Consider the following 26,742-nt stretch of genomic DNA (forward strand, 5'->3'; position numbering starts at 1 on the left):
TCATGACGAAACTCAATTAGTCACTTCAAGTCTATAAAGTTTTCGACATGGTCGTAAGTATGATCCATGCCGAGTTTTTACGCGCACCACTCTTGTTTTTCCATCTTTGCCGGGGTAAAGAGCTTCTATTTTGCCCAAAAGCCAATTGATGCGATTGTGGTTATCGTCTCCTACGAGAACGATTTCTCCTTCTTTAACTTGAGAGTCTTTCTTTTTACGGGCAAAATCCTTAAGTTGTCCAAAGTATTCAATTCGGAAACGTTTTCTTAAGTCCTCTCGAATTTTTTGACGATAGGCAAATCGTTTTTTCATCCTGGTGGCATCAATTAAATCAATATCTGGTACTCCAGATTCTTTAAGTTCGTGCAAAAACATGGCAGGTGTTAATGGTATCATGTCCTCTAGATTTTCTGAGATGTACGTAAGTGGTCTGGAATTTATGATGCTTTCAACATCACAAATTACTGTGTATAGCTCTTCATAGAGAAGGTTTGCTCTTCCAAGGACTCTTCGTAAAATTGATTTCAGCATTCCAATCATTCTTTCAAAAAATCCACCCCACCAGGGTGCAGAGGGAGGATTGAACTTCCAGTGAATCTTTTTCGAAGTAGCAAACTCTTTTAGTTTTTCGAAGTCTACTGATTTCAGATCTGCAGCCGCTCGAGTCAGATTTGTGCCGTTGTCAGAGAAAACCGTTGCGGGTCTTCCTCGTCGTGCTATGAACCTTCTAAATTCCAGCAGAAAGCTATCCGTGGAAAGTGACGTAACTAGTTCAACATGAATGGCTCGGAAAACCGCACAGGTGAACAGCACGATCCAACTCTTGCTTCCATCCTTCAAAAAGAGTGGTCCGCACAAATCCACTCCAATGACCTCAAAAATCAATGCTTCTCGTACACGATCTTCTGGTAGAGGACCACTTAGCACTTCTGTAGGACGAGCGCTGAATCTTTTGCAAATGACACATTTTTTAATCACTCGTTGAACAGTTTTTCTGCATCTGAGGATCCAATATTGTTCTCTTAGAACTGACATTACAATTTGAGTTCCGGCATGATTTAGTTCTTTGTGCTTATCAAGTATAAGGCAGTGAGTGACATTATGGTCAGATGGCAGAACAATAGGATACTTAAATGTTCTCAAATCCTTCCTCATGGCTATTCTTGTTCTAACTCGTATAAGGCCTTCATCATCCGTTATAGTTTGTAATGAAGTATAGCAAGGCTTGGTTTCTTCTGCTAGGCATCTGTTCTGCACGTACTTTAAAATGACCATTTCAGCGTCTTTCATTTCTTCAATAGTCAGCTGTTTTTCGAGGTTTCGTTCATCCGCAGCACTCTTGATGTTTCGATAGAATCTGTAAATCCAAGCAGTTACTCTTATCATTTTTCGACATGATGTTAAAGTATCATATAACGGAATTTGTCCTTTGAATAAATTTGTTGAAGTCACTACCGTTTTTCTTCTTTCAGCGTTGATAATGTCCAAATCTGGATCGATAATATCTTTTGGCCAGAGCTGTGGTGGATCTTTCAGAAAAATAGGGCCCTCCCACCATTTAGATTGCTTAAGATGCTCTGCAGAACATCCTCGTGAGGGAAGATCAGCTGGATTAAGAGATCCGGGAACATAATTCCATTCTTCTGGCAAACTGAGAGATCTGATTTCTTGGACTCTGTTGTAAACAAAAGGGGCCCAATTTTCATTCCTTTTTATCCAAAAGAGGGCATTTACTGAATCTGACCAGAAAAATGTAGGAATATTTTCAAGTCTTAAGTCTGATTTAACTCCATGAGCCAGTCTAGCTCCAATTGTACAGGATAAAAGTTCAAGTCTGGGTATTGTGACGGGTTTTAGAGGAGCTACTCGAGATCGAGCTTGAATGAGCTGACATGATGTCGAGTCTTCGTTTTGGCTTCTCAGGAATATGCATGTAGCATAAGCTACCTTGCTCGCATCACAAAAAATATGTAAACTCAAATTTCTCGAACCTTCAGGATTGTCCAAGAGATATCTCGGAATTGTTATATCTTTCAATTGACTTAGTTGTTTTTGCCATTTTTCAAACGGTTTTCTAATAGAAGATGGTAATTCTATATCCCAAGTGCATTTTAGCTTCCAGCACTCCTGAAGCATGATCTTCGGTATTAATGTTACTGGACACGTGTAACCAATGGGGTCGAACACTTTGTGAACTTCAGACAGAATTTTTCTTTTGGTTAAAGTCTCAGAGGTCTGCGATGTTTCCTTTAAGTCCAAAGTCAATGAATCAGTACTTAACTTCCAAATCAGTCCCAAAACTGGTACTTTTCTTTCTTCATTAGGGATGGCTACTTCTTGTGAATTTAGGATGCTATGCTCCCACCCTCTTAGATCGAAATGAGCTCTCTTCAATATATACTGCGATTCAGTAATAAATTTGTGCAAATGTTCTCTATCTTCAACACTGGTTAAGCAATTATCTACATAAAATGACTCTTCTAATTTAACTGCAGTTTCCAGCATTGATTCTGGCGCTTTCTTCAAATGGTACCGTAGGGTGGCTCCCAACAAATATGGACTACAAGTCAAGCCAAATACCACTCTTCTATGTTGGTAAATTTTGATCTTCGAAAGGTCTCCATTTTCACACCATAGAAATCTTAGGAAAGGTCTATCAGCTTCACTCAGTTGGATCTGCAAGAAAGCTTTTCGAATATCTGAAATGACTCCAATCTTATTTAATCTAAATCTGTTGATCACTGAAGGAATGAGCTCCACAAGATTAGGTCCTTTTTCAAGACAATTATTGATAGAGGGGAAATTTTTTATTTTGGTCGAACCATCAAAAACAGGCCTGATCTTGGTAGTAGAATTTTCTTTTATCACTGCTCGGTGTGGCAAAAAATGTTCATTGGTGGCTGTATCGTATGGGCTAACCTCTTCGATAATTCCCTCTCGTAGCCATTCTTTAAATACCGCTTCATAATCTTCTAATATTTCTGATTTCTTTAGGGACTCAACGCAGTTCTTCAATCTTCTTTCAGCAACACTTCTATAATCAGGCAAAGTAGGGTGATTTAAGATCCATGGAAGGCTCACTTCATATCTCCCATTTTCAAGTACCTTTATGTTGCGATTAAAATGGTCTTCGGTAGCTTTCGCAATGTCTTCTCTTGATTCTTTTTCACCTGGGTCTAATATCACTAACGTATCTAGTTTCCAGAGATCCGAAATTTTAGCCTGAGCCACATGAAGGGACAAAACTGTGTTGGTTCTATTACTGTTTTCAGGATCACGAGTTTTACCCATAAGTGTCCAACCTAATCGCGTTTCGAATGCAATTAAATTTTCTGAAACCGATTTAATAATACCTGTGAAAAGTTTACCGCAAACGTCGGCTCCGATAAGTAAATCAATTTCTTTAGTTTCTGAATTCGACCCTTCCATGTTTTTATAATCGCAAAATTTAATTCCTAACTTATTCGCTTCTTTTATCCACAAGCCGTCTCTTATTTTAGGAATTTCTGTACAAATTTTTTCCTGATCATAAACTTCAAAGTTACAAAAATAATCCCGATTTAAATCACTCAAAAAAATTCTGTATTTATTATGCTGATTAGTTCTTTGTAATCCACCGTAAAGACTATGATTTAAGTTTTCTTGCCCTATTGGTTTGTAACCTATTTTATTTATTGTTTCTTTCAAAAGATACGACTTTTGGGACCCCGTGTCTATCAATCCGCGTATAACTATTTAATTAAGCGAATTGTTAACGTTTGCATTAATACTTCCGGATTACAAGTTTCATTCGATAAAACCGTACTTTCCATTTTCTATCTGTTTTCTTTTCCGGACACATAAATGTATAATGACGTCTAAAACAAATATCGCATTTTACAAAACTCCTGCATTTTTTAGCCGTATGGCCAAAGCGAAAACAAATAAAGCAACAACCGCTTCTCTTTAAAATATCCCTTTTCTCATTCATTTCTTTCATTTTAAATTCATTACAATCCCATAAATTATGTCTATCGGAACCGCAAGAAATACATTTATTTTTCTTATTACTCGATTCATTCAATAAACCTGACGCCGTTGATATGCGAATCTTATTTTGTTTATTCGAATTCTCGCCTCCACTGCTACGCTTTGAGGAGGGAAAGGGGGAACATTCTGAAACTCGTGTTATAGACGAACTCAAGGCCGTGGCTTTTTCTCGGCTAATTACTTCTGTTTTTAAAATATCGAGGATCTCTGATATTTTCCACTCATCATCATTGCTATATTTTTTAGTTATTTCTAACACTATATCTGAGGGAAGTAATTTAATAAGTATAGGACAGAGTAAAGCCCCGTAATTTTCCTGATTAATTCCCAAAGATTCTAAATTCCTTATTTCAGTTTGACAAGAATCAAAAAGTTTTCTTAATGAAAAAATATCTGTTGATTTTTCTACTGGGGTTAAACTCAATAATTTATTCAAATGAGAGTTAATTATCAACGTTTTCTTGCCAAAGCGTTCTTTTAATGTTTCAATTGCTGATACATAATTATTATTTGTTAAACTGAATCCTTTAATCGCATCTGAAGCCGATCCCACTAAATATGTTTTCAAGTAATTAAACTTTTCAACATTCGACAAACCAGTGTTTTTATCTATGGCAGATTCGAACTGATCGTAAAATCTTTGCCAGTCTGCAGGATCGCCAGAAAATTTCTCTATAGTTAAAAGAGGCAGTTTCACAGAAGAAGTTTCATTTATTCTTATATTAGTGTTTATCTTCGGTTCAGAAATGTTCGAATTTAACTCAGGAGACACTACCGAAGTCGACAGTTTTTCTATTTTTCTTTTTAATCTGCTTTTACTTCGTACAATATTTGTCAAATATTCATCACACTTTATAATTTCTGTATCGATTTCATTTACATCCGTAATACCCTGCTGAATTTCGAGATCAATTTCTTTCAATTGTTCTTGTTTTAACATTAATTCAGACATTAACTCATCCAATTCATCTATTGTAACCTTATCGTCTTGATAAATGTTTTCGATTTTGGTTAATAACTTAGTTGTTAATGACCTTATCGTAGTACGCTTTTGTTTGGATTTCTCCATCTTAATTTATAAGCGAACTATTTATACACTTAAAGTCACTATTCTATGAAACTAAATTTCTAATCGAAAATAAACAAGAAATCTCTTAATGGCGGTCCCTGTTCGGGCGCCAGAAAATGTTCAATCTAAAATGAATTCCTGTTTTCAATATGAATAGTGGAAAATGTTCCACTTACCTTTAGACCGCCAATTTGATGATTCATAAGCCTTTATTGGTTAATTACAAATAGATGAAGATGAATTTACAAGAAATGGTAAATGATGATTATAAAGTGATGAAAACATGGAGTTAGATATTAGCGCTGCATGGCGCGTCTCTAGTTACATTACATCTGCTTCTACTGTTTTTAAGTTTTTGAGAAATAAAAAGTTATTATTTCTGTTGCGCCAGTGGCGCCATCTGGGGGTAGTTTTCTGGGATGACATCTGGGGATGAGGGCTCGTTACAGGCTAAATACCAAATATTTGTATGTTGCATCTCTAATTCAGAAGCAGCAATTGTTGTTTATTTTTAAAAATTTAATTTTTTTAATTAAAATTTTACAGTGTTGAGCATAATCTTGTATGTCTTTACAATTTAATAACTCCTTGAAAAAGTTTTTTTTTGCAATAACGGACCCTATTTGCACAAATTCATAAAAGCGGACCCTGGTTGAAAGAATGTGAAGAGTTTTTTCACAATTTCACGAAAAACGGACCTTTCACAAAATGTCTGGACAGACCCCTGCTACATAACTTCTACTTTATTTGTTATACTTTTCATCATCTGATTATTTCATTAAAGAATTTTTCTTCACTGAAAAATAAAGTATTTATTTCAAATAAAATTTTATTTTTCCCAAAGTAAAAGAGAGTTGGTATAAAATCTTATTAATATTTAAAAATTATGTTCTAAAATAATTGAAGAGAAAAATGAAAGAAGAGAAAAGTAATGAAAATTTAAGTTTCGGTTGTTGCACCTTTAATTAGTCACTCAAGTGTAACAGCTGGTAGGAAAAAAATATTTCCTAAAAAGATTTTTTGTAATAAAAATATGCTGTTTGCATTAACTCTTTGATTTATAGTACTTTGAAGATTGGTGAAAACATTTTCTTTTAATTTTTACTTGTATGAAAGTGAGTTAAACGTGTCAATTGGCGATGCCTTTAAAAATATTTGACCTGGATCTGAAATTTGAAGTCCCTGAAATTTAAAACTGATACAATTTCTTCATTTTAAGAATTTTAGTTGTTTAATAAGCTTTATAAAAAGTATGAATTTTTATTATGGAAAAAAAATCACTTTTATTTTATACAGAGACCTAAGTTAGTTCGAAATTTTAATTAAAGATTTATGTATCCTGATTGCATGCTAAAAGATAATTCGGATAGTGTAAAAAGTTTGAGTTAATTTTGAATAGCAGGAGGCACATTTAAATTTTAGCTACATTTATTGAACACAATTTAAGTGTAACTCTTTTCGACAACATAACAAACAACGTCATTGAGATTCTTAGGTTCTTAGGACGATTAAACACTTTCTATATGATTTTTTATTGAAGCCAAAAAGTGGACCATTATGAGTTTCCAAAATCTGAAGACACATGATTTGAAAGGTAGCTGAGGTAAAATATGCAGACCAAATGTTTTGCTCTCGTAGTCTTGTAAACAGTTTTTAAAGATAACTGGTATAGAATATCCCAACCAAATACTCTGATTGTATATTTTTTTAAAGTAACTGGAACAGAACCCCAACCTGACACTTTTTAATTTCACTATATTTTATTAATCGCGTTCAATAGCCAATCCATATCTGATTTGTGCTTCATAATGTTCGTATATATAAAGCCCTGTAGTTTGAACGAAACCCAGAAAACAAAAGAAATCATTAATCAAGCCTTTTACATTTTATTTCTATAACCAGCATTGAAGAGCCCACTTATTTTTGAGTTCACGACTATCAATGTTAAAATCCATACTCTTTTAAAATCCAACCCAAAAAACAGAGGAACTCTTAGATCAAGCTTTGAGAGAAATAACTTTTGTGGGGGACTTTTTGTTAGGGCCGGAATAGCCTGGTTAGCAGGGCACTGGACTCGCATTCGTGAGAACGGGAGTTCGAATCCAGCCGGCCGTAGACTTCCCCGTGTAGTAAATGGTGACTGGTGCACATTAAATCTGTCGGATCACAAAGTCCTCCATGTTCCCATAACAAATTAAACCTCTGGGGGTACTGAATTGGAGTTTGATCGTTCTCTGGTTCAGGTCAAAATTACGATCTGTGGATGCCTGAATGGGTCCACCCTCTAAACGGGTGTGTCAGAATTCGAATTTTCTACCACAGATGGCACCAATGGAAAATAAGAACAATCGCACCCCTTGCTTTAATGGCAAACAACAACAACATTATATTAGCAAATTCCAAACTACTAATATAGTTTTTTAATTACTATATAGTTAATTACTATATAGTTTTTTTAACGACTATATAGTTAATATAGTTTCTATCCCGGCTATAGATCGCGCCACTGGAAAACAAGAACAATCGCACCCCTTTTGCCTCAATGGGAATGACAACGACAACAACAGGATTTTTGGGTGGAAGTAATTACATGGAAAACTACGAAAAATTTCGATAGTTATCACGAAAGCAAGACGGTTCTCACTAATGATTCGCTTACCCCTGAGGACAATTTTTGCGTCAGTACTGTACGATCAAGAAGTTATAAAAACTCACGTGTGCTTGAGAATTTTAAATAGCACTACATTGAGGAAAATGACGAAAACTTCCCCTGTTTAGCCCGAAACCAAAGAGACTAACCCAACATCAGTATAGCTATAAGAAATGGCCAAATGTATACAGGGCAATATCACTTATCACCGCTAGATTACGATTTCAGTTCATTACATTTTTATCAATAAGAAAATGCGAATATTTATAGTAATCGTTTTTTGATAGCCGTAGTTAAAAATGCACATTAATAATTCTAACCTGACATATGTTTCCCATTATTCCCCGCATAGTTTTTTACGTTAAAGAGTCACAGCCGGCGTAAACTAAGATAATTAAAACAAATATCCTAGGCATTCAGCAAATAAACTATGATGTATATATATATATATATATATATATATATATATATATATATATATATATATATATATATATATATATATATATATATATATATATATATATATATATATATATATATATATATATATAAGTACAATTAGAATTTTGAAGAAATAATTATTTTTAGTTTTTGCAACTAATAGTATAAGAAAATTATATATGCTTTGAGCTTATTGTTTACTTTCTACAAATAGTCTAAAAATATGTAATATTGTATCTTAATCATACATCTACTTTGGTTGTATACCTCAATTTAAAAGTTTGTATCATTGTACAAATTATTGGAAATCATTAAAATAAATCGGCGATTATTATTCTATGTAAATACTCTTAGGTACAAAAGTTTAGGATTGTACTACTATACAATAAACAATTAGTAAGTACCAGAGATTATGTTTCAAAAAGTATTTTCTTCAAGTTTAAAAGTACAAGAAATACCGAGATGTGAATTGAAAAAAATCGTTTCATGAAATAAATACATTCTTACAAAGATATAAATAAATTTCACAGCCGTATTTAAGATAATTCTAAAAAAAAAATATACATATATATAGTTATTTGCTTACCTATATAAATTGTCAAGTATCCATAAAAACTCAAAAAAATGTACACTTTTTTTACAGTCTTTTCAAAGAACCGATCACTTTTTTAAAAAAATTCCTTTAAGAAATACAATATTTATTTTTTATTCGAAAACTCTCCCATTTTCAAAAATGGAATAAAAACAACTCACAATCCTTTCACGAAATTTCATTCCTTTCTTTTCATCGCATTGTTAATGAACAAGTTGTTATGAAAAAAAAAAGAAAGGTGAGAAGTTGGTAACAATTTTGAAAACATACATCCATTGAAAAGCGGTTTTCACTGCCTAACAGACTTCTCACTAATGCTTATCGCATACTTACACAAGGATTTTGCCTCTAGCTCCTACGCCAGCGACCTCTATCGGTTCACTTACACACTTCCCTTCCGATAGAAAGGAATTGCATCGTTGATTTTTGAAAGTAGGCCAAAAATAGAGAATTTGAAAGTAAAATACGTTTTTTTTTTATCCATCATCTGTTTTGAAAGTAAAATATGATTTTCTGCGTGAAATGGATATGAAATTTATGATTTGCAATTTTCAAAATGTATGAAAATAAATAATCTTTTTTTAGACTTTTCAGGCTGTATTCCAATTGAAATAACAAACGATGGTGTAATCATAAAAAAAAAATTAGAGTTGCGTGGGGGTAAATAAATTGAACTTCCAATTTAAACTTTTTCACCATTATTGTCAATTCTATTCATCCATTTTCATTCACTTTTAATCATTCATTCAGAACAAACTAAAAAATGTGCATAAATAGTAAGATTTTAATCAGGTAAAAAATTATTCAAGAAATTAGTTGTTCTATAGTTTAACTAAGGTGATCCATTAAATTGAGTTTCACTTTTCTAACTACAAAGATCATCTCAAAGATGAAACTTGGTTTAAAAATTTTTATATCTGTAATTAAAGTAATGATATTTATTTTCCGATACTTAAAATATTATTTCGATATCCCACGATACTGCCAAACAATTAGGACAATAGTTCATGGAATCAAGCATTAATCACTTTAAAAACAATAATAAACGTCTTAAAATATTTTTATAAAAAAAGAAACTAACATAATATTATTCAATAACATCTGAAGAATCAAGTTAATCTACTATTTTAGGCCAAGCATAGATATTTTATAAAATGTGGTATTAATTTCATTGAAATCTACTTAGATCAATTCATAAAGACAAAAAAAAAGTTTCGTGCAGGAAAAATAATATTTTATTTCAGAAATAAAAATTATGCAAATTACTTCGAAAAAAAGACAAATTCGTAAATGATTTTATAATTTAAAGGTCATATGATCTGCTCTAAATTAATAATCATAATCGAAGCTATAATTAAATTTTGAGTGTATGACTTTTTTTAAGATTTGATTACTCCGAACCTATTTGACTGATTTTTTTCAAATTTTGTACTTTGTCTTTTATAATAATTTTTTTCAAAATGATGTAAAAATTTGTTTACCATACAATTAAATTTTTTTCCATCTTTATGAAATCAAATAATGAAAAATAATAAATAATTATTGAAATTTTTTTGTATGGAATTACTTTTAAATAATAAAGTTTTTTTATTGCATAAATTACATAAACTAGTTACAAAAAGGAAACATAGTTGAAAAAACCTACTTAAAAATATTCCTATTTCAAACCAAAGCACACAGTTTTCTAAAAATCTTTAACCAAACTGAAATTTGAGAACAAACTACGCCCACGTCAGCTTCGGTTGCCATTTTTATATTTTTCATTGTTTTCTTCTTTAGAATTTTCTATTGGTTTCAAATTTCTCGTGGAATTTCTGCAGCATTGCGCAACTTTCCTTCGAAATTGTAGTATTTAACTGCTTTATGCATAGTTTTTTATTTCTCTTTTTACTATAGTTGGTGAATTATTTCGATAAATAATAAAATTCGTTCTTGTAGAAGAAACAACTATATGACATTGCAAGAACATTTGGTTTGGTTGGACCACTAAAAATAGCGCGTTTTATGTTGACATGCCCTTAAAAAATCAAGTGCGAAATAAGGAATTTTCACTTTTGTTTCACTGTAGAAAAAAAATGGTCTGCAAGGAACAATATTCATCAGTTTCTTTAAATGCGAATAGAAAGACGTATTTGTTGCGATTTTAGATATAGTTTTTATTAATTCTTTTTACTTGTTTTTCGTTATATATATATATATATATATATATATATATATATATATATATATATATATATATATATATATATATATATATATATATATATATATATATATATATATATATATATATGTAATACAAGAATTAAATACTTTTGTATTAATAAAAGAACTAAAACTCTTTCGTTTTCATAAAATGTCTTTGTTAAAGAATAAGCGTAGAGAGATTCTATTTTGGGAATTCAAAGCTGAAAACATACCATTGAAATATTAATAGATTTATATTTCAAGGGAAGAGTTATTTTTAGAATCGTTCCCTTTTTCAATTCCATATAAGGAAGCAGAAATGATTTTCCTTAATGCGTAAGGATACAAGGAATGTACGAATGTGCCTTTTTACCTCAAATCTATGTTGGTATGAAACGTAAGAGCGCATAGTTTTGCGTGTCCTTTTTCATAATGATGTGATCCAAATCAGCTGTGCCGGAATTGTCCGGAGTCTTGTCCATTCCCCTCCCGTAGGGAGCGTGGATGTCAACTGTTAGCAATTCCAGCCTACATTAAATAAACCTATTTAGAACGTCTGATGGCTTATGACTGCAATTATTTCAAGCTAAATACAACACTGATAACAGGGTTGGAGCCCTGTTATTACATACATATATATATATATATATATATATATATATATATATATATATATATATATATATATATATATATATATATATATATATATATATATATATATATATAACCGTTGAACAGCCGACCCAAATTTGAGTTTATGACTTAGAATGTCCACCACCGCAGCCTTGTCATTTTGAACCCAATTCAGAAGACAAAAGAACTCCTGGATCAAGCATTGAGAGAAATTTGCCTTCATGGAGGACTTTTTGATGAAACTAACTCGCATTTCCGTTACATGGAGTGGAAGACCACGAGAACTTCCCACGGTTAGCCTGACAGCAGGGGGACTCTAACCCATGATCCGTCTACCACTGAGGATATTCCACGTCAGCACTGTAGTCGGTGCAAGCTAGCGGAACTTGTATCAACCAGACATCGCTGAGATTCGAACCCGGTTCACCTCTTCGGAAGGCGAACGCTGTATCCCCTGAGACATCAATAAGTTTCGTCTACCTCATTTCACACGATTTAAGAAAGAAAGCGAAAAGAAATCTGTGCAACGTCGTTTCATGAGTTGGCGATGTCGATATACGTTCGCGCTAGGAGATTGGCATCCACTTGGATGCAAAAAGACTCTCTCCATATGGATAATGGTTTTTTCCTAACTTGAAACAGAGTATCTTTAGGCAATTAATTAGACCGAAACTACATTTTATGATACAGGGGAGAAGCTGTATATTTCCAGAAGTGCAATATCGTCATGCAACTATCGCCAAAAAAATTTGTTCCTCCGCGCTTTGGAGGGCAGCGACACAACCTCAACTCCTTTTAGGAAAAGGCGAAATGAAGTGCATAACAACATTAAAAGCAAATCCCATCTTGGATAAAATTATTAATACCTTTAAAAGAGCCGTGATGGCTCAGGGGGTAGAGCACTCGCCTTCCAATGATATGAACCGGCTTCGAATCCCACCGATGGTTGGTCGATACGAATTCCGCATCCGAATTGCACCGACCACTGTGCTGACGTGAAATATCCTCAGTGGTTGACGGATCATGAGTCCCTTTGCCGTTAGGCTAACCGTGGGAGGTTCTCGTGGTCATCCTCTCTCCATGTAATGCAAACGCGGATTAGTTCCCTCAAAAAAGTCCTCCATTAAGGCGAATTTCTCCTAATGCTTAATCCAGTAGTTCCCTTGTCTTCTGGACTGGGTTCAAAAATACAAGGCTACGGAGGTGAATATTAGTAGCCATAAACCCAAAAATTGGGTCGGCTGTTCAACGACTGTCATAAAATAAAATAGCCCATTGTGCAGCTCTAGTGCAACATAAATAAAATACCTACCTACAGTTGGAGTCTAAAATTGTGGAGAGAAGCTCACGCTCCAAACTTTAATTGTATATGAATTAAAAGAGAAAGACAAATCCATGGTTATAGGAGGGGGGTTATGTGGCGGGTTAAAAGAAAATTGATGAGAGGAGGCGAATAATAACATGAGGGTTATTCCAAAGTTTTTTTCTTCTCCAGTGCCCCACCTGGAGAATGACCCTTTGTCATACAAGCATCTGAAGAGCAAATTTGCTGACCACTATTTCAGGGGCACCCTATTCGGTAGGCCAACGTTACTTCCACAGTAAGGACAAATAGCACAGAGAAGGAAAGAACACCCATGCCTTTCCCGAGATTTGAACCCAGAACCTTTCTGATGCAAGGCCACTTCCCTGACCCCTCCACAGGCGAGTCGGTGGTTATTCGAAAGTTAAGTTGTGGAAATTTAAGAAGATCCTGAAAATCATGAATTTAGGGAAATGTTATGGAAGTTTATAATTTTAAGAGGTGAACATTCCCTATTTAGTGTTTTTTAGCTGCTAAAACCGGTTTGCACTTGTTTACGTTCCTGTATCAATTGATTAAAATTGTAATGCAATACGTTAAAAATAAACACAAATAGGAAGTGTATAAAAATTTTCTTGAATAAAGACGCATAACGTGTATGTTTAAATATTCAAGTATTGCCTATAAACTCGTGCAAAACATGTCGTTATTAAAACACTACAGAGTGTCGAATAATTTGGTCTAATTATTATAATATACTAATATAATGACTGATTCTAATTTTTTCCCGAGAAAAAATATTTTTCCAGGAAAAAATTTTGGTCGCAAATTGCGGATTCGTGTTCAGAACACCGCTAAAGAAACATAAGTATTCAAAAATGAAAACACTCCTAAATTTTTCCAGCTAACGTCAATTTTTGAGCTGTGGAGAAATACATTTTGTTTTCTTCTCCGAGTGTATGAAAGAAAAACACTCTTACAGGATCTCGTCTCTGAGGATAAATGTCTGAAACCATGAATTAAATTAATTGGAAGCAAACAAAATTTTAGTTGTTTCTTTTTTTTTAATCTTTTACAAAATAAATATGTATTAAAACGCATAAACGTCAAGTAGAAAAGAAAGATTTTTCCCAATTCATTATTAAACATATAAGTGGTTCGTTTAAATAGTTAATGAGACAAAGAAATTTTTTACAAAAATGAAATTGACAGTTAAATAGTCAAATATTTAAGAAGAAAAAAACAATAAAAATAAACCTAAAGCACAATAAAAAATGCATCCATGCTAGAAAAAAACAGGTTTCATAAGCATTACCAGACCACAGCAAGAGTAATCTATTGCTATATTTGACTAGTTACTAGCAAATGTACATAGAATTTTTCGCCTATCAAAATTTTGACCACTTTCTGACTAGTTAGAGTGCTCAAATTTTAAATCGAGCTCTGCACTGGATAACAAGTTATAATACTTTCCATATGCGTAGTATATATATGTCACGGCGAAAGACCGAAATCGGTGGTTGTTGACTTTCACCAGTGAATGTCAACAAACACCAAATACGTCGGTGAAAGATCGAATATTTCATTACATTCTTGTACATTCGGACCCTCACCGGTGTATGTCGACAATCACAGATATGCTTTGGTGAATGTCCGAAATATTTATGACATTCGATTTGATATGAATTTATTCGTGGATATAATTACATTTATTCGATATTTTAACCCTACACTGATGTTTTTTAAAGGTTAAGTGCCACTGCCCGGTATACATTTGTCCGGTATACCCTACACTGATGTTTTTTTAAGGTTAAGTGCCACTGCCCACATTTACCCGGTATACCCTACACTGATGTTTTTTTAAGGTCAAGTGGAATATATTTGCCCGATACTCCAAACACTGATGTTTCTTGTAATCTATCGTCAGTAAGTATTAAAATATAGAATAAATATAAATATATCAAATAAATATAATAATATTAACGAATAAATTAATATAAAATTGGATATAATAAATATTTCGGACATTCACCTAAGCGACTATGTGATTGTTGACATTCACCGGTGAATGTCGACAATCTCCAGATTTCGGTGTTTCACCGTAACACACACACACACACAAACACACACACACACACACACACACACACATATATATATATATATATATATATATATATATATATATATATATATATATATATATATATATATATATATATATATATATATATATATATATATATATATATATATATATATATATATATATATATATATATATATATATATATATATTCTTCATTTTGAGATTTGAAATGTGTCCATCGCTGTCGTAAAAAAATGCTTCAGTAAATGCTTAAAATTAAATGAAGCGCGCTTTGTCTACATAAACAAGAGTAATAGTAAAGATTCGTGATGAAAAAAAGATAGATCATCACCGGGAGGATATTTTCCCTTGAGCATAAGGCGTTCGATCATTTGATTATTTTTAATCGAATTTGTTTGTAGAGCACATAATTAGTAATACATTAATTATAAATTCGTAATTATGCTATTGAGCTTCTGCGATAATATTATTTATAATCACATAAGCTTAAGTTTATGGCCAATTCTTACGGTGAGAAATGTTTAGAAAATCCCAACAATCAGCAAAAAAAATTACTTATTTTTACAAATACCAAAAATATTTTATTCCAACATATTTATTATAAAAAAAATGGCGTTGCGCCTATGATGTGCTAATAAATTTTCAGATAATAATAGATTAAATATATAATTAAATGATTTATCGTATTCGTTGCAACATGCATAATCAAGTTTAATCGAAACTTTATTACAATACTTTCATATTTGGAAGGATTAAGTTTGTTTTTAGAACGGTTTATATTTCGGAAAGAATCGATCGATTTTTGTAAAAATCATTCCATTTTCTCAAATATATTGTTCGATAGAGAATCCTGAAAATCGTCTAAGAGCGCCCTGGAGTGTCTTTCAGAAACAATCCTCATAATTGCTTCAGACGTTGTAAATTCTGTTTCAACTAAACATTGAAAGCAATAAGCTGAAATCTTACACCTATAGGAAGTGTAATAATGTAAGAAATGGGCTAGGACCTCATTTTTAAAAGACCCGGATTGCTCTGAGGACGAGATTGTTTTATGTACTGGATTTTTCGTAATGACTACAGGGGGTACAGCAAACCCCCAAAACTATTTTCGCATTTCCTTTCGGATTGCTAAACTCGCTCGTTGTACAATTATTTATTTCAGTTTAGTTTTATATTATTTCATTTTATAGTAAGAGGTCAGCTCGATAATCACTCTCATCCGATTAGGCGTAAAGAAGTACTTCGGAAACAATGTCTACAGACATCTATCATCCTAATTACCCACCGTACCCCCAACAGACGTGAATTGTACGACTTACTAAAAAAAGGGTACTTCGCTGACGGTACCTGAAAAACGTAGTTTTAATAATTTTATTTTCTTGTCTTTACTTTTTATTCACGAAAAAAGCTGTATTGTTGTACATAACTGATTATTGAAACAAATAAGAATTAACGAATTTTAATGCATATGTATTTAATTTAAATTTTTTTAAGGTAATATTTTAGATTTCAGTGTGAATAAAGGATGGTCGTGCATCATAATTGGTATTAAAAATATTAAAACAAAAAATAACGTAAACAGCTTGCAGGATGCAATAAAAAAGTAGAAAACATGAATAAACAGAACAAAACATGAGTAAAGAGAAAACAAATAAAATACGATTCGCTACAAAATTAAGAAAATTTGAGGCGATCACAAGTTACCCATTAGCAAAATGGTTGTTGTCTAATTTTTTTTTGGAAAAGAAACTTAATAGTGTTTTCATCTTGGAGATCGTTAACTGATAATCCTGAACTGCTCGGTACACAATTTCGCAGACATTTTTAAATACAGCTCAGACACATTCTGTGTAAATTCTTTTGTTAACTGAATAGAAATTGAACAGCCAATCGAGATCAATATTAACATTTTCGTATTGGTATAATGCTGTTTGATGGAGATTGTAAGCTGCATCATACACGCGTTTCGGATTCACAAGTTCATACATGAAATATGATTTGAAAGCTAGGCTTTTTTTCTTCAAATTTACACGCATAGTGAATGAATAATTTATATTGCATGGAACACAGTCTAGGGTCTTGTACAAGTCATTGGGTACGTTGACAATGGATCCTTTTATCCCTAACTGGTGATCAACACCCAGTTTTCGCATTTGCATGAAAGGGGTTCGGAGTGTCACCATCCGCTCTTCGGAAGGGTTCAATTCTCTCAACCGCTTTCGTACTTTTGTGAGGAACGGGCTTCATGCTTGCGTTTGCAAACGGAATCCTGTCGTTTTTCCGTTTGTGCGTAACGCTTAACGAATTCCCGTCTGCGTTCTTTGGCTTTTCCAGCCTCGGTAAGTTTTTACCTTAGCATCGTTTTTTTCTTGCCTCAGCTCTTACTTTTAAGACAGTGTCAATTAGTTTAAACCCTCTTTATCACCTGAATTAGTATAGAAAACGATCCAGTTTGAATTGTTTTAGGTTAGAATTTCCGATTCTTAATTAAAACAATAAAAACAACAATATCGTCCAAATGAGGGAATTTGCTTTTATTCACGAAGTATATATGGGATCTCTCTGGTCCCATAAATCAAAAATAAACTCACCAATTTAATGCATAGCAAAATTAAAAGTGAAAAACAAGAATTCTAAAAGAATTCTCAAACAGCAGCAGTCGCCATAGCAACGCATGCGCACTGTTCACCATTACTCTTGATTATTGTAGTTGAAAAGTGAGGACGCCATCATATCCGAACCAAGACACATTTTGGCAATGGTAAATAAACATGAACAAGAATGTGATAGATCATCTGATGCAGCACACTGATATTGGCATTAATTCGATTTCGGCAAGGCCAAAATTCCTTCCCCTCCCGTCATACAAGCTCATCTTAATCTCCTGGAATCTTATTTCATTCATATGAATGTCGATTCCCTTATTAACAATATGAGGTTCTCCCCGCTATAGCGTGTGGAAATGTGTTTTGCCCTAATTTTCCTCTATCGACCACTGCGGTTTCTCTAATTCTTTTTTTTTCCCCACATTTATTTATTCTTCAGTACGCTGTTTTTATCGTTATTTTCCTCCTTTCGTCTGTTTCAAATTACCATTCTTCATTCACGTCTGACGAGACTTAAGAAGGAGCGCTTATTTTTGAGAGCTCAAAACATGTCAATATTTATTGACATCTTCATATTTTTTGAAGCAAAGGAAATTTTTATATCAGCAGTTTTTTAGAATCATTCATTAAATAAAAATGTGCTTAGTTTTAAGAATAATAATAACAGCGATAATATTAATAATAAAACTTTAACCGATGCTTCATAATTCCGATTCAAAACTCAAACAACTCCCACTGAAGTCAAGTAATTGTATTTAAAGTCTCAAGTCAAAATTAATACGATTTTAAATTAATACAGTATCTGGCCAAATTATTAGACGAACTTTAATATTCTATGTGAAATCTTAATTATCAAGTGATACTATATATATTTATTGTTTTTATGCAGTTTGCACTTGTTTACGTTCGACTATCAATTGATAAACATTAAAATGCCATACGTTGACAAATAAATAGAAATAGTATGTATATAAAAAAATCTCCTGAATCAGAACCCATTAAATGTATGTTATAATATAAAAGTATTGCCTATAAACTCGTGCAAAACATGTCATCATTAAAACATCACAGTGCATCTAATAATTTGGTCTAATTATTATAATATCTAATATATATAATTCTCTTACATGGCCCCCAAATTATTAGCTGTAATATTGGCTCCCAAATTACGTGGCTGTATTTCCTTTTCCGCCGGTGGCAACATTTGCTTTGTTTTGTTTACGTTACTATTTCTTTTACACTGCGAATCGACCCATGATTGCCGCTAAAAATGTCACATGCCAAATCTAGCTGAAGTGGCTCAACATATAGCGCTTTTAAAAACGGAAGCTGAAATAACCAGACAGCATCAGCTGCGGCAATCTCATACTATTAAGCTAGGCAGAAGTGAGTAGTCTTTGCCGATAGATCTCTATTTTAGTATTTTGTCGAAAGCGCTTTTTTTCACGAATTTATATACTACGAATTTATTTGACGATTTTCGATTTATATCAATAATAATACTATAGCACATTTCTAATAGGTTTAGCGAATTACATGTCATTTATTTGAATTCAAATTTATTTTAATGACTTAGTATTTACTAAAAAGATGTATTTTTTTTAAAAAAAAAAGTTGTTATATGGATTTGAATGATTGTTTTGAATTCTTAGAATTGTGTGTATTTGCAATGTACCTAAGTTAGTAGCGAGCGAAACAGACAATATAAGATTGCGTAGCAATTTTCGGGGGTTGGCGAGCGTCAACCCACTAGTACTAATATAATACCTGATATAATAAATATTCTATATTTATATTATATATCGTCTCATTTCACCCATTGATATCACTCATTCATGACATCATTGTAAAAACAATAAAGCTGTTATAGTATCACCTGATAACCAAGATTTTACATAGAATCTTATAGTGCGTTTAATAATTTGGCCAGAGACAGTAATAATAATAATTACAACAACGATAATAATAATAATAATAATAAAATTTTTAATCGATGGTTCATAATTCCGATTCAAAACTCAACAACTTCCACCAAGGGCAAAGTAATTATAATTAAAATCTCTAAGTCGAAACTAAATTTTAAATGAATATATGTAATTAACACACATTAATCACAGAGCAGTTATGCAACCTGGATATACTCTCTTCCATAATCAAAGATTTACTTCATTTATAAACTCTAAGCTTATGAATATTTTAGCTTAAATATTTACGCCCGATTGTAAAACGGTACCGATTGAAATGGCCATAGTTAAATGTTCATTAATAATGTTTCAAAGATTGATAATTCATCAGATGAAGCAAAGGCAAGTTTGGATGAAGCCAATTCATGCAAACTTCAGATAATTTCGTTCTCCCTTTCGTTACTCTGTGTGCAGAACTTTCTAAAAATTGGAATAATTTATGGATAAAAATTAGAACGAAATAAAGGCCGTCACGAAAAGCTAAACATTATATTTGCACATCATATAATTTCTAAAGTATAATTTAAATTCACCAAATTTCATTAATTTAAAATGTATTGAACAAATCAACGATTCGCGGAACCCTAGTTTCCGTGAAATGATTACATGGGTCTGAAATTTATTATTTTTTTAAACTAGTTATAGTTATATTTCTAGTTTATTATTATTGAAGTTATACTTCTTATGCGACTTCCAACAAAGTTGCGTTAAACGTTTAACGCTGCATTTTTATTGGCCGGGAAATCACGTGGTAGGATCCAGTTTTCCCTCATTCATTTACATACTGTTTTGATTCTCACTAGCATAAAAATAATAAAAGTATTGTTTTTCTATAAATATTTTTTTAGTTTGTTTTGATACACATATAATCTAATAGGGTAGTATTTTTTATTTTCAAATTTAGTGGATAACAATTGTAAAAAATGAGTGAAAACAATCCCACGGACAATGCGACGAATTTAAGGTTATGTCAAGGTACGTCTCTTGTGAATATCAATGGATTCTTAGGTTTTCTCTTCTGAAATTACATTATGACGCATTTTCATACATTATGAATACAAATACATTTTCCAGGGCGAGACGATGAGGCAACCACAAGCACTTCCACTGGATCAAGAGGTCCACGAGGGAAAAATGCACAATATTACCGTGATGACAGAGCACGGAAGCGAGCGGAGCAGGAAAAAGAGTCGTTGAGTAGAACTAGTGATCCTTCTACGACTGCTAATTCTTCTACAATTAACGTCGCAGGTTGCGAAGTTTAACTTCTTCCGCGCGGAGGGACTCCACGCACTATTTTTTTTAACTAGTTATATGCATAGTTTATTTTTTAACTTGTTATTATATTATAATTACGTTTATCGTAAAATATCCTTAGTGGTAGACCGATATTGGGTTAGAGTCCCCTTGCCGCCCGACAAACCGGGAAAGTTTTCGTGGTTTTCCTCCCCATGCAACGCAAATACGAGTTAGTTCCATCAAAATGTCCTCCACGAAAGCAAAATTTCTCCCAATAGTTGATTCGGGAGTTTCCTTGTCTTCTGGATTAGTTTCAAAATTACAAGGCAATACGGAATTGAGTATTAATAATCGTAAACACAAAATTGGGTCGGCTGCTTAACGACGGTTATAATATACTATATCATCATAATCCTTAATTTAATTATTATTTCGGTTGTTTATATGAAATTATTTATGTGATAAGAATGCAAAAAAATGACAAAATCTAAAAAATATTTTTTAATGACAATATATTGAGTAAATGATGAAAAGAATATGCAATGATAAAAAAGTTCATAAGTTCATATCAAGTTTTTTAATTCGATATAAAATAACCAAAATGATGAATTAAGAAATACTATTCTAAAGTATCATTCAGCTAATTTTATTGTTGTCGTCGGTCATTAAGGCAGAGGGGTTGCGATTATTCTTGTTTTCCAGTGGCGCCATCTATGGCATAGAATTCGATTTCTGCCACATCCATACGCCACCCCCGTTTATAGGGCGGACCCAGGGCTAAAGAGAAGATATAGAAGGGCTGGTTCATTCCATACTCAAAGCTGAAACAATGATTGCCCACTTCATGACATCACGCTGCACACAGATCTCAGAAATCAGAACTAGTTAATGTGAAAACTTTGCTGCTATACTTTTACTAAGAAATGAGTTGAATGTTCGACACTTTTGTGATAATAGCTGCCAAACTTTACACTGCTGACAAATTATTTCTGTTCAAAAATATAGTATTCATACATTTTCTTGGTTTTCCGTATAGAATTTTTAAAAAAAATAGATAAAAAATTTTTTTAAAAAACATTTTAAAGTTAGAGAAATATTTCAATGGTTATCATCATCGTTTTTTTATCAGTTTCTAATTTTAGTTTTTAATTTAGTTTCTGTTTTTTCTAAGTTTAGTTAAACTTTTATAGTAACATATTGTCCGATGATAGTATGTAACTATAAAAGTGTCCTTATACTTTATTAATTGGAATGCCTAATTTTCATATATTTTCTTATTTATCATTGCAATAGCAATTTTTTTATTTTTATTATTACTATGAAACAAAAATCTTAAATGCTAATTACTAAAAAAGTAATCTTTGAGCATATAATAATGTAAATATTACACTAGCTCATAAACATTTAAAATTAAGGCTTTATAATTAAAACACATAAATGTTTTGAATAATGACATTAAAATTATCTTATTAAATTATAAGAATTTTTAAGCATTAATAACTTTTATTTTTGAAGTTCAGCGTTTTATTTTCTTTTTTCTTCTTTCATTTTTAAAGTTACGAGACGGTATCGTTTTCAATGGCGAAATTAAAAGTTCTTAAACGTCTAAGCAAAAAACATGAAACATTATGCTTTTATTCACAACAGGATAAATTCTTCTAGTACATTTTATAATTCATTTGATGTCACCTTTATATTTTTTGAAATAAAACATGGAAAATTGCGTTTTGCTCATTTTGTGTTTCATAATAATTCTTGCCGGTTGCTATCGCGCAAGCTCATATTAATAATTTTTGCAATCAGATGAGAAGAAAATCTCCTCAAAATAGATTTAAAAAAATATAGAAAACAGTGAATGTATTGAAATAAGTTTTAAAAAGATGCTAGTTACATGCGAAACAATTTATTTTTAAAGCGAGAAGTTGATGGCACGCGTCTCTTCCCATTCATACATCCATTCATTCATCCACCGATCGTAATTTTGGAATGAGCCAGAGAACGATCAATCTCCAATCATTAATCCAAATAATTCGTAGACTTTTTTTTTTAGTTGCTTTTTTTACTTATTTATTCAACATTTATTTATTTTTATAATTATATGCACAGCTGCTAATGAATGTTTTCTTTTATATAATGCATGGGTTCCGCCAAAAAGGAGGTTGATCATTAAGGGTTCCATAGCCGAATTAAAAATTGAAAACGGCAATAATAGATCACTAACTAAAAAGAGAATTATCATTTTGTTTTCAATCAGATCATTCAAAAAAGTAATATATTCCGAATTTCGAAACCTACTCATTGCTACCAGGAGTCATGATTTGTATAAGGAGGTCAGGTTGGTCAGCATGCATCTTAATAAACGTTAACATATTTTTTTAGCTTTTTCTTTAAAAAAAAACTAAATATGCGTTCATACTTTTTTTTTTCATTTATTCTTACTTAAACAAACGTTAGATTTAAAAAAAAGGTTTAGACATAAGTTTTTGGACTTAGTTTATTTATTTTTTTAATAATCTACAACAATAAAATGCAGAGTTTGTCTGTCTGTCCGCGTGTGTCTCTTATAACTCAAAAACCGTTTGATCTATCATCCTTTAAATTAGACAGCAGCGGCAAGGGGTAAATTTAACCTCCGAACTTAAAATTCGCTCAAAAGTTTCAATTAGTTCGTCCGATAGAGTAGTATAAAAAATGGAATTTTTTCATAGGCTTAGAACTCAACATTGAAAAAAATGAGACTGCTGCAGACGATTTTTTTTCACTCAAATATTTTAAAGATAGCATTGATATATGTCAGCTTGTAGCTCTCATTAAAATAAGGATTTTTTTTTTATTTATTTGCAACTTCTTTTATATTTCATTATTTTTTATTCGTCATGCCAGAAAAACTCAATTGATCACCATGAACAATGGCGGATTATACCACCAAATTAATATTCTAAAGTTATTTGAAACCGTTTGTTTATTTTGTTTATAGTTTTTTAAAGCGTGAATCTTTAAAATTGAAATAATTTAAAATCAACAGTAAGTGGAATATAAAAAAAATTATGTATTGAAATGTAAAATTAATGGAGAAAAGGTACTTATTTTTTTTAAAGGAGCCCTACTTTTTGTTTGCTTAATTTTTTACGGTCATTCTTCCAGTATTATTATAAATGAAGCCTGGCATTAATAACGGGAAATTTAAACAAGAGATAATTTGTTGGGTAAAGTTCATAAAAAATTTGAATAAACGTTTTTTACGTATCATATTTTATTATGGAAATTAAGACTCGGAAAAAAGCAGCAAAAAATTTAATAACTGTGCATCCAGTTTTTCATTCTCGCATTCAAGATCACTTAATTTTTTTCCTCTCTGTTTGCTAAGTGCGCGGCCATTTCAACGGGGGAAAAACGCAGTCTAATTAAACACTTTCCTGATATTAAAAATTGATCTTTGAGAAAAACGCGACTATTTTATTTTATTTTGGAGGAAAAAATATATCCCTGTTATTTAAATTTCAACGTTTAAGGAAGCTATCTATTGAAAAGTCTGTTTCGCTTGAAATACATTACAGTAACAGCTCGATATAAGGGCATATTATGAAAAATCCGCTATTACAATAATTTCCAAGTCACCGTTTTGTTACAATAAAGGTTTTTTTTTCCTCAATTTTTTCCTTATATTTGATGGTTTGAAGCTGTTTTATTGGCAAAACGGTTTTTCACTGTTTTTTGACCTAATTATAAACGGAATAAAACCGTCAGCTGAAATTCTAGTTTTTGTCATATAGTTTTGCTTATCCTACAGTAACTTTACCTTTTCTAAAATCATTTTAAGATTTTTTTTCCTGTACTTGCTCTCACTTTTTCAACAATTATTATTTTATTACACATAGAGCCGAGACGGCTATGGGGATAGAGCGTTCGACCTCCAATTAGGTGAACCAGGTTCGAATCCCCAGCGATGGCTGGTCGATACGAATTCCTCATTTGGCTTGCACCGACCACAGTGCTGACGTGAAATATCCTCAGTGGTAGACGTATCAGGGGTTAGAGTCCTCTTGCCGTCAGGCTAACCGTGGGAAGTTTTCGTGGTCTTCCTTTCCATGTAACGCAAATGCGGGGTAGTTCCATCAAAAAGTCCTCCATGAAGGTGAATTTCTCCCAATACTGGATCCAGGAGTTTCCTTGTCTTCTGGATTGGATTCGAAAATTACAAGGCTAGGGAGTTGAACATTAGTAGTCGCAAACCCGAAAATTGGAACCCTACAAATTAAAAATTTAAATATATTACACATAAATGTGATTTTAGTATGTATGATTTTTAAGGCGAGGAGTTTCAAACTTTTCCTCACAATAGGAGACTCGGTGGTGGGGAACAGCCTCCCACTTAGGTTGATTAATTGGATTTACATACATTTGCAGGCTTGTGTGCTCAATTTAGGCTTATAAACCTTTGAAGAACAGATAGCACAATGCAGATAATTGCATCATGAAGAAACATCCAGGGTAACAGCGGGATTCGAACCTGCTACCTCCACGCTTTGCACAACGTTTGGCAAGAGATCCTCGCGATGACAAGTCTATACGAATTCTGTTCCCAGCTTACATTGCTGGAATGCGATATCAATATTTGATGCGAATACAGCTTTCTTCGTAACTGTAACCTGCACCTCATGACCCGCAAATTTACTTAACAACTGTTACAGAAAAGAAAACTTGCAGAAAAGGAACTTATTATTAGATATTTCATATGTTACTGCGACTGACTGAAATTGGTGTTAACTTCCACCAGTGAATGATGACAATCACATAGTCGCTTTGGTAAATGTCCGAAACATAGACTACGCCTAGTTAAGCGCCCCAGCCCTACACTAATGTTTTTTTAAGGTTCAGTGCGACTGTCCGATACTCCAAACACTGGTGTTTCTCCTAATCTATCCTCAGCAGATAGTAAAATATCGAATAAATATAATAATATCAACGAATAAATTAATATAAAATCGGATACAACAAATATTTCGAACATTCACCAAAGCGTACTATGTGATTGTTGACATTCACCGGTGAAAGTCGACATTCTCTTGATTTCGGTAACATACATATTCGAAAATGAATGAAAATATCTAACAAAAATAACCTGAATACAAAGTAAACCTTTAAATCGTTCTAAAATGTTGTACATTTCGAGGTAATTATTTTAATTGGATCAGCGCGTGGAAATTAGCCTGCTCCAATGAAATTGCTCTTAAAACCGAAGGCATTTTCCAATTAATTTTACAAAACACGCTTACAAATCCGAATCAGTATATTGTTTACTTTTTCTTAAAACTCAATTTTGGGTAAACAACCCCCCCCCCCATCTCTCTCTCTTCAGGCAACCGATAGAATAAAGATTCTACTGATGAATAAAATAAGTTTGAGCGAAGAAGACAAAATAAGTAAATTGGGGACAGGATGCGACTGAACTTTGTCTCTTTAATTCATTTAACTGCGACCGAGTTTTGTTAATGGAAATAAGAGTCTTGTTTGAGAGCAAACGCATTTTTCTGTTCGAATCGAATTCCACAGAGTGAAGAAAGAAAAAGAACTCAGGTGGCGTTGGAAATTTTCGTTCTTTTATTCTACGAGAAAAATCATTCCATGTGGAAATAGTTATTCTGAGTGAGAAAAGTGTGCTCGATAGTGAGGAACAAGAAGATGAACATGTAAGCCATTCGAACCATGGATCTGTCTCCGCATGGCAGCATAAGAAGACAGGATTATTTCATTTTTAGAGGTACTCATTATGAGACCGGAGATGCCAATTATCACGATTTATTCGTAATTATTGCGATTTCGTAGCCGAGATAACTGTCGTCAAAAAAATGTGATCTTCCACAGTGGCCGCGGAAGTATCTCGTCTGTTGGGGGGGTGGAAGGGGGCTCACT

General features: G+C 32.5%; 2 protein-coding genes across 2 annotated transcripts in view; both read right to left on the bottom strand.

Annotated features, from left to right (window-relative positions):
- Window positions 1–9,134, bottom strand: part of LOC122268729 (uncharacterized) — a 235,490-nt gene extending 226,356 nt beyond the window's left edge. Inside the window, exon 1 of the mRNA XM_043038834.3 lies at window positions 8,779–9,134. The gene's annotated coding sequence lies outside the window, so the exon portion shown is untranslated. The remainder of the gene's footprint in view (window positions 1–8,778) is intronic.
- Window positions 13–5,098, bottom strand: LOC147803324 (uncharacterized). Its single transcript, XM_087150496.1, has 2 exons — window positions 4,627–5,098; window positions 13–3,506 (listed from the first exon to the last, which is right to left on the bottom strand). The coding sequence occupies exons 1-2, from the start codon at window positions 5,096–5,098 to the stop codon at window positions 13–15; spliced, it is 3,966 nt and encodes a 1,321-aa protein (XP_087006622.1).
- Window positions 9,135–26,742: the final 17,608 nt, after the last annotated feature.

The sequence above is a fragment of the Parasteatoda tepidariorum genome, chromosome 9 (genome assembly GCF_982258835.1).
Source record: "Parasteatoda tepidariorum strain Cologne lab strain chromosome 9, Ptep-v5.0, whole genome shotgun sequence".
NCBI lineage: Eukaryota > Metazoa > Arthropoda > Arachnida > Araneae > Theridiidae > Parasteatoda > Parasteatoda tepidariorum.

What these genes read in the sequence shown, in the direction of transcription:
- LOC147803324 (XM_087150496.1), bottom strand. Translation starts at nt 5,098, where the DNA reads ATGGAGAAATCCAAACAAAAGCGTACTACGATAAGGTCATTAACAACT. An exon ending in TGCCATAGATAAAAACACTG is followed by an intron (nt 3,507 to 4,626) that starts GTTTGTCGAATG and finishes AAATTTGTACAG; the next exon opens with AAATTCCTAAAATAAGAGAC.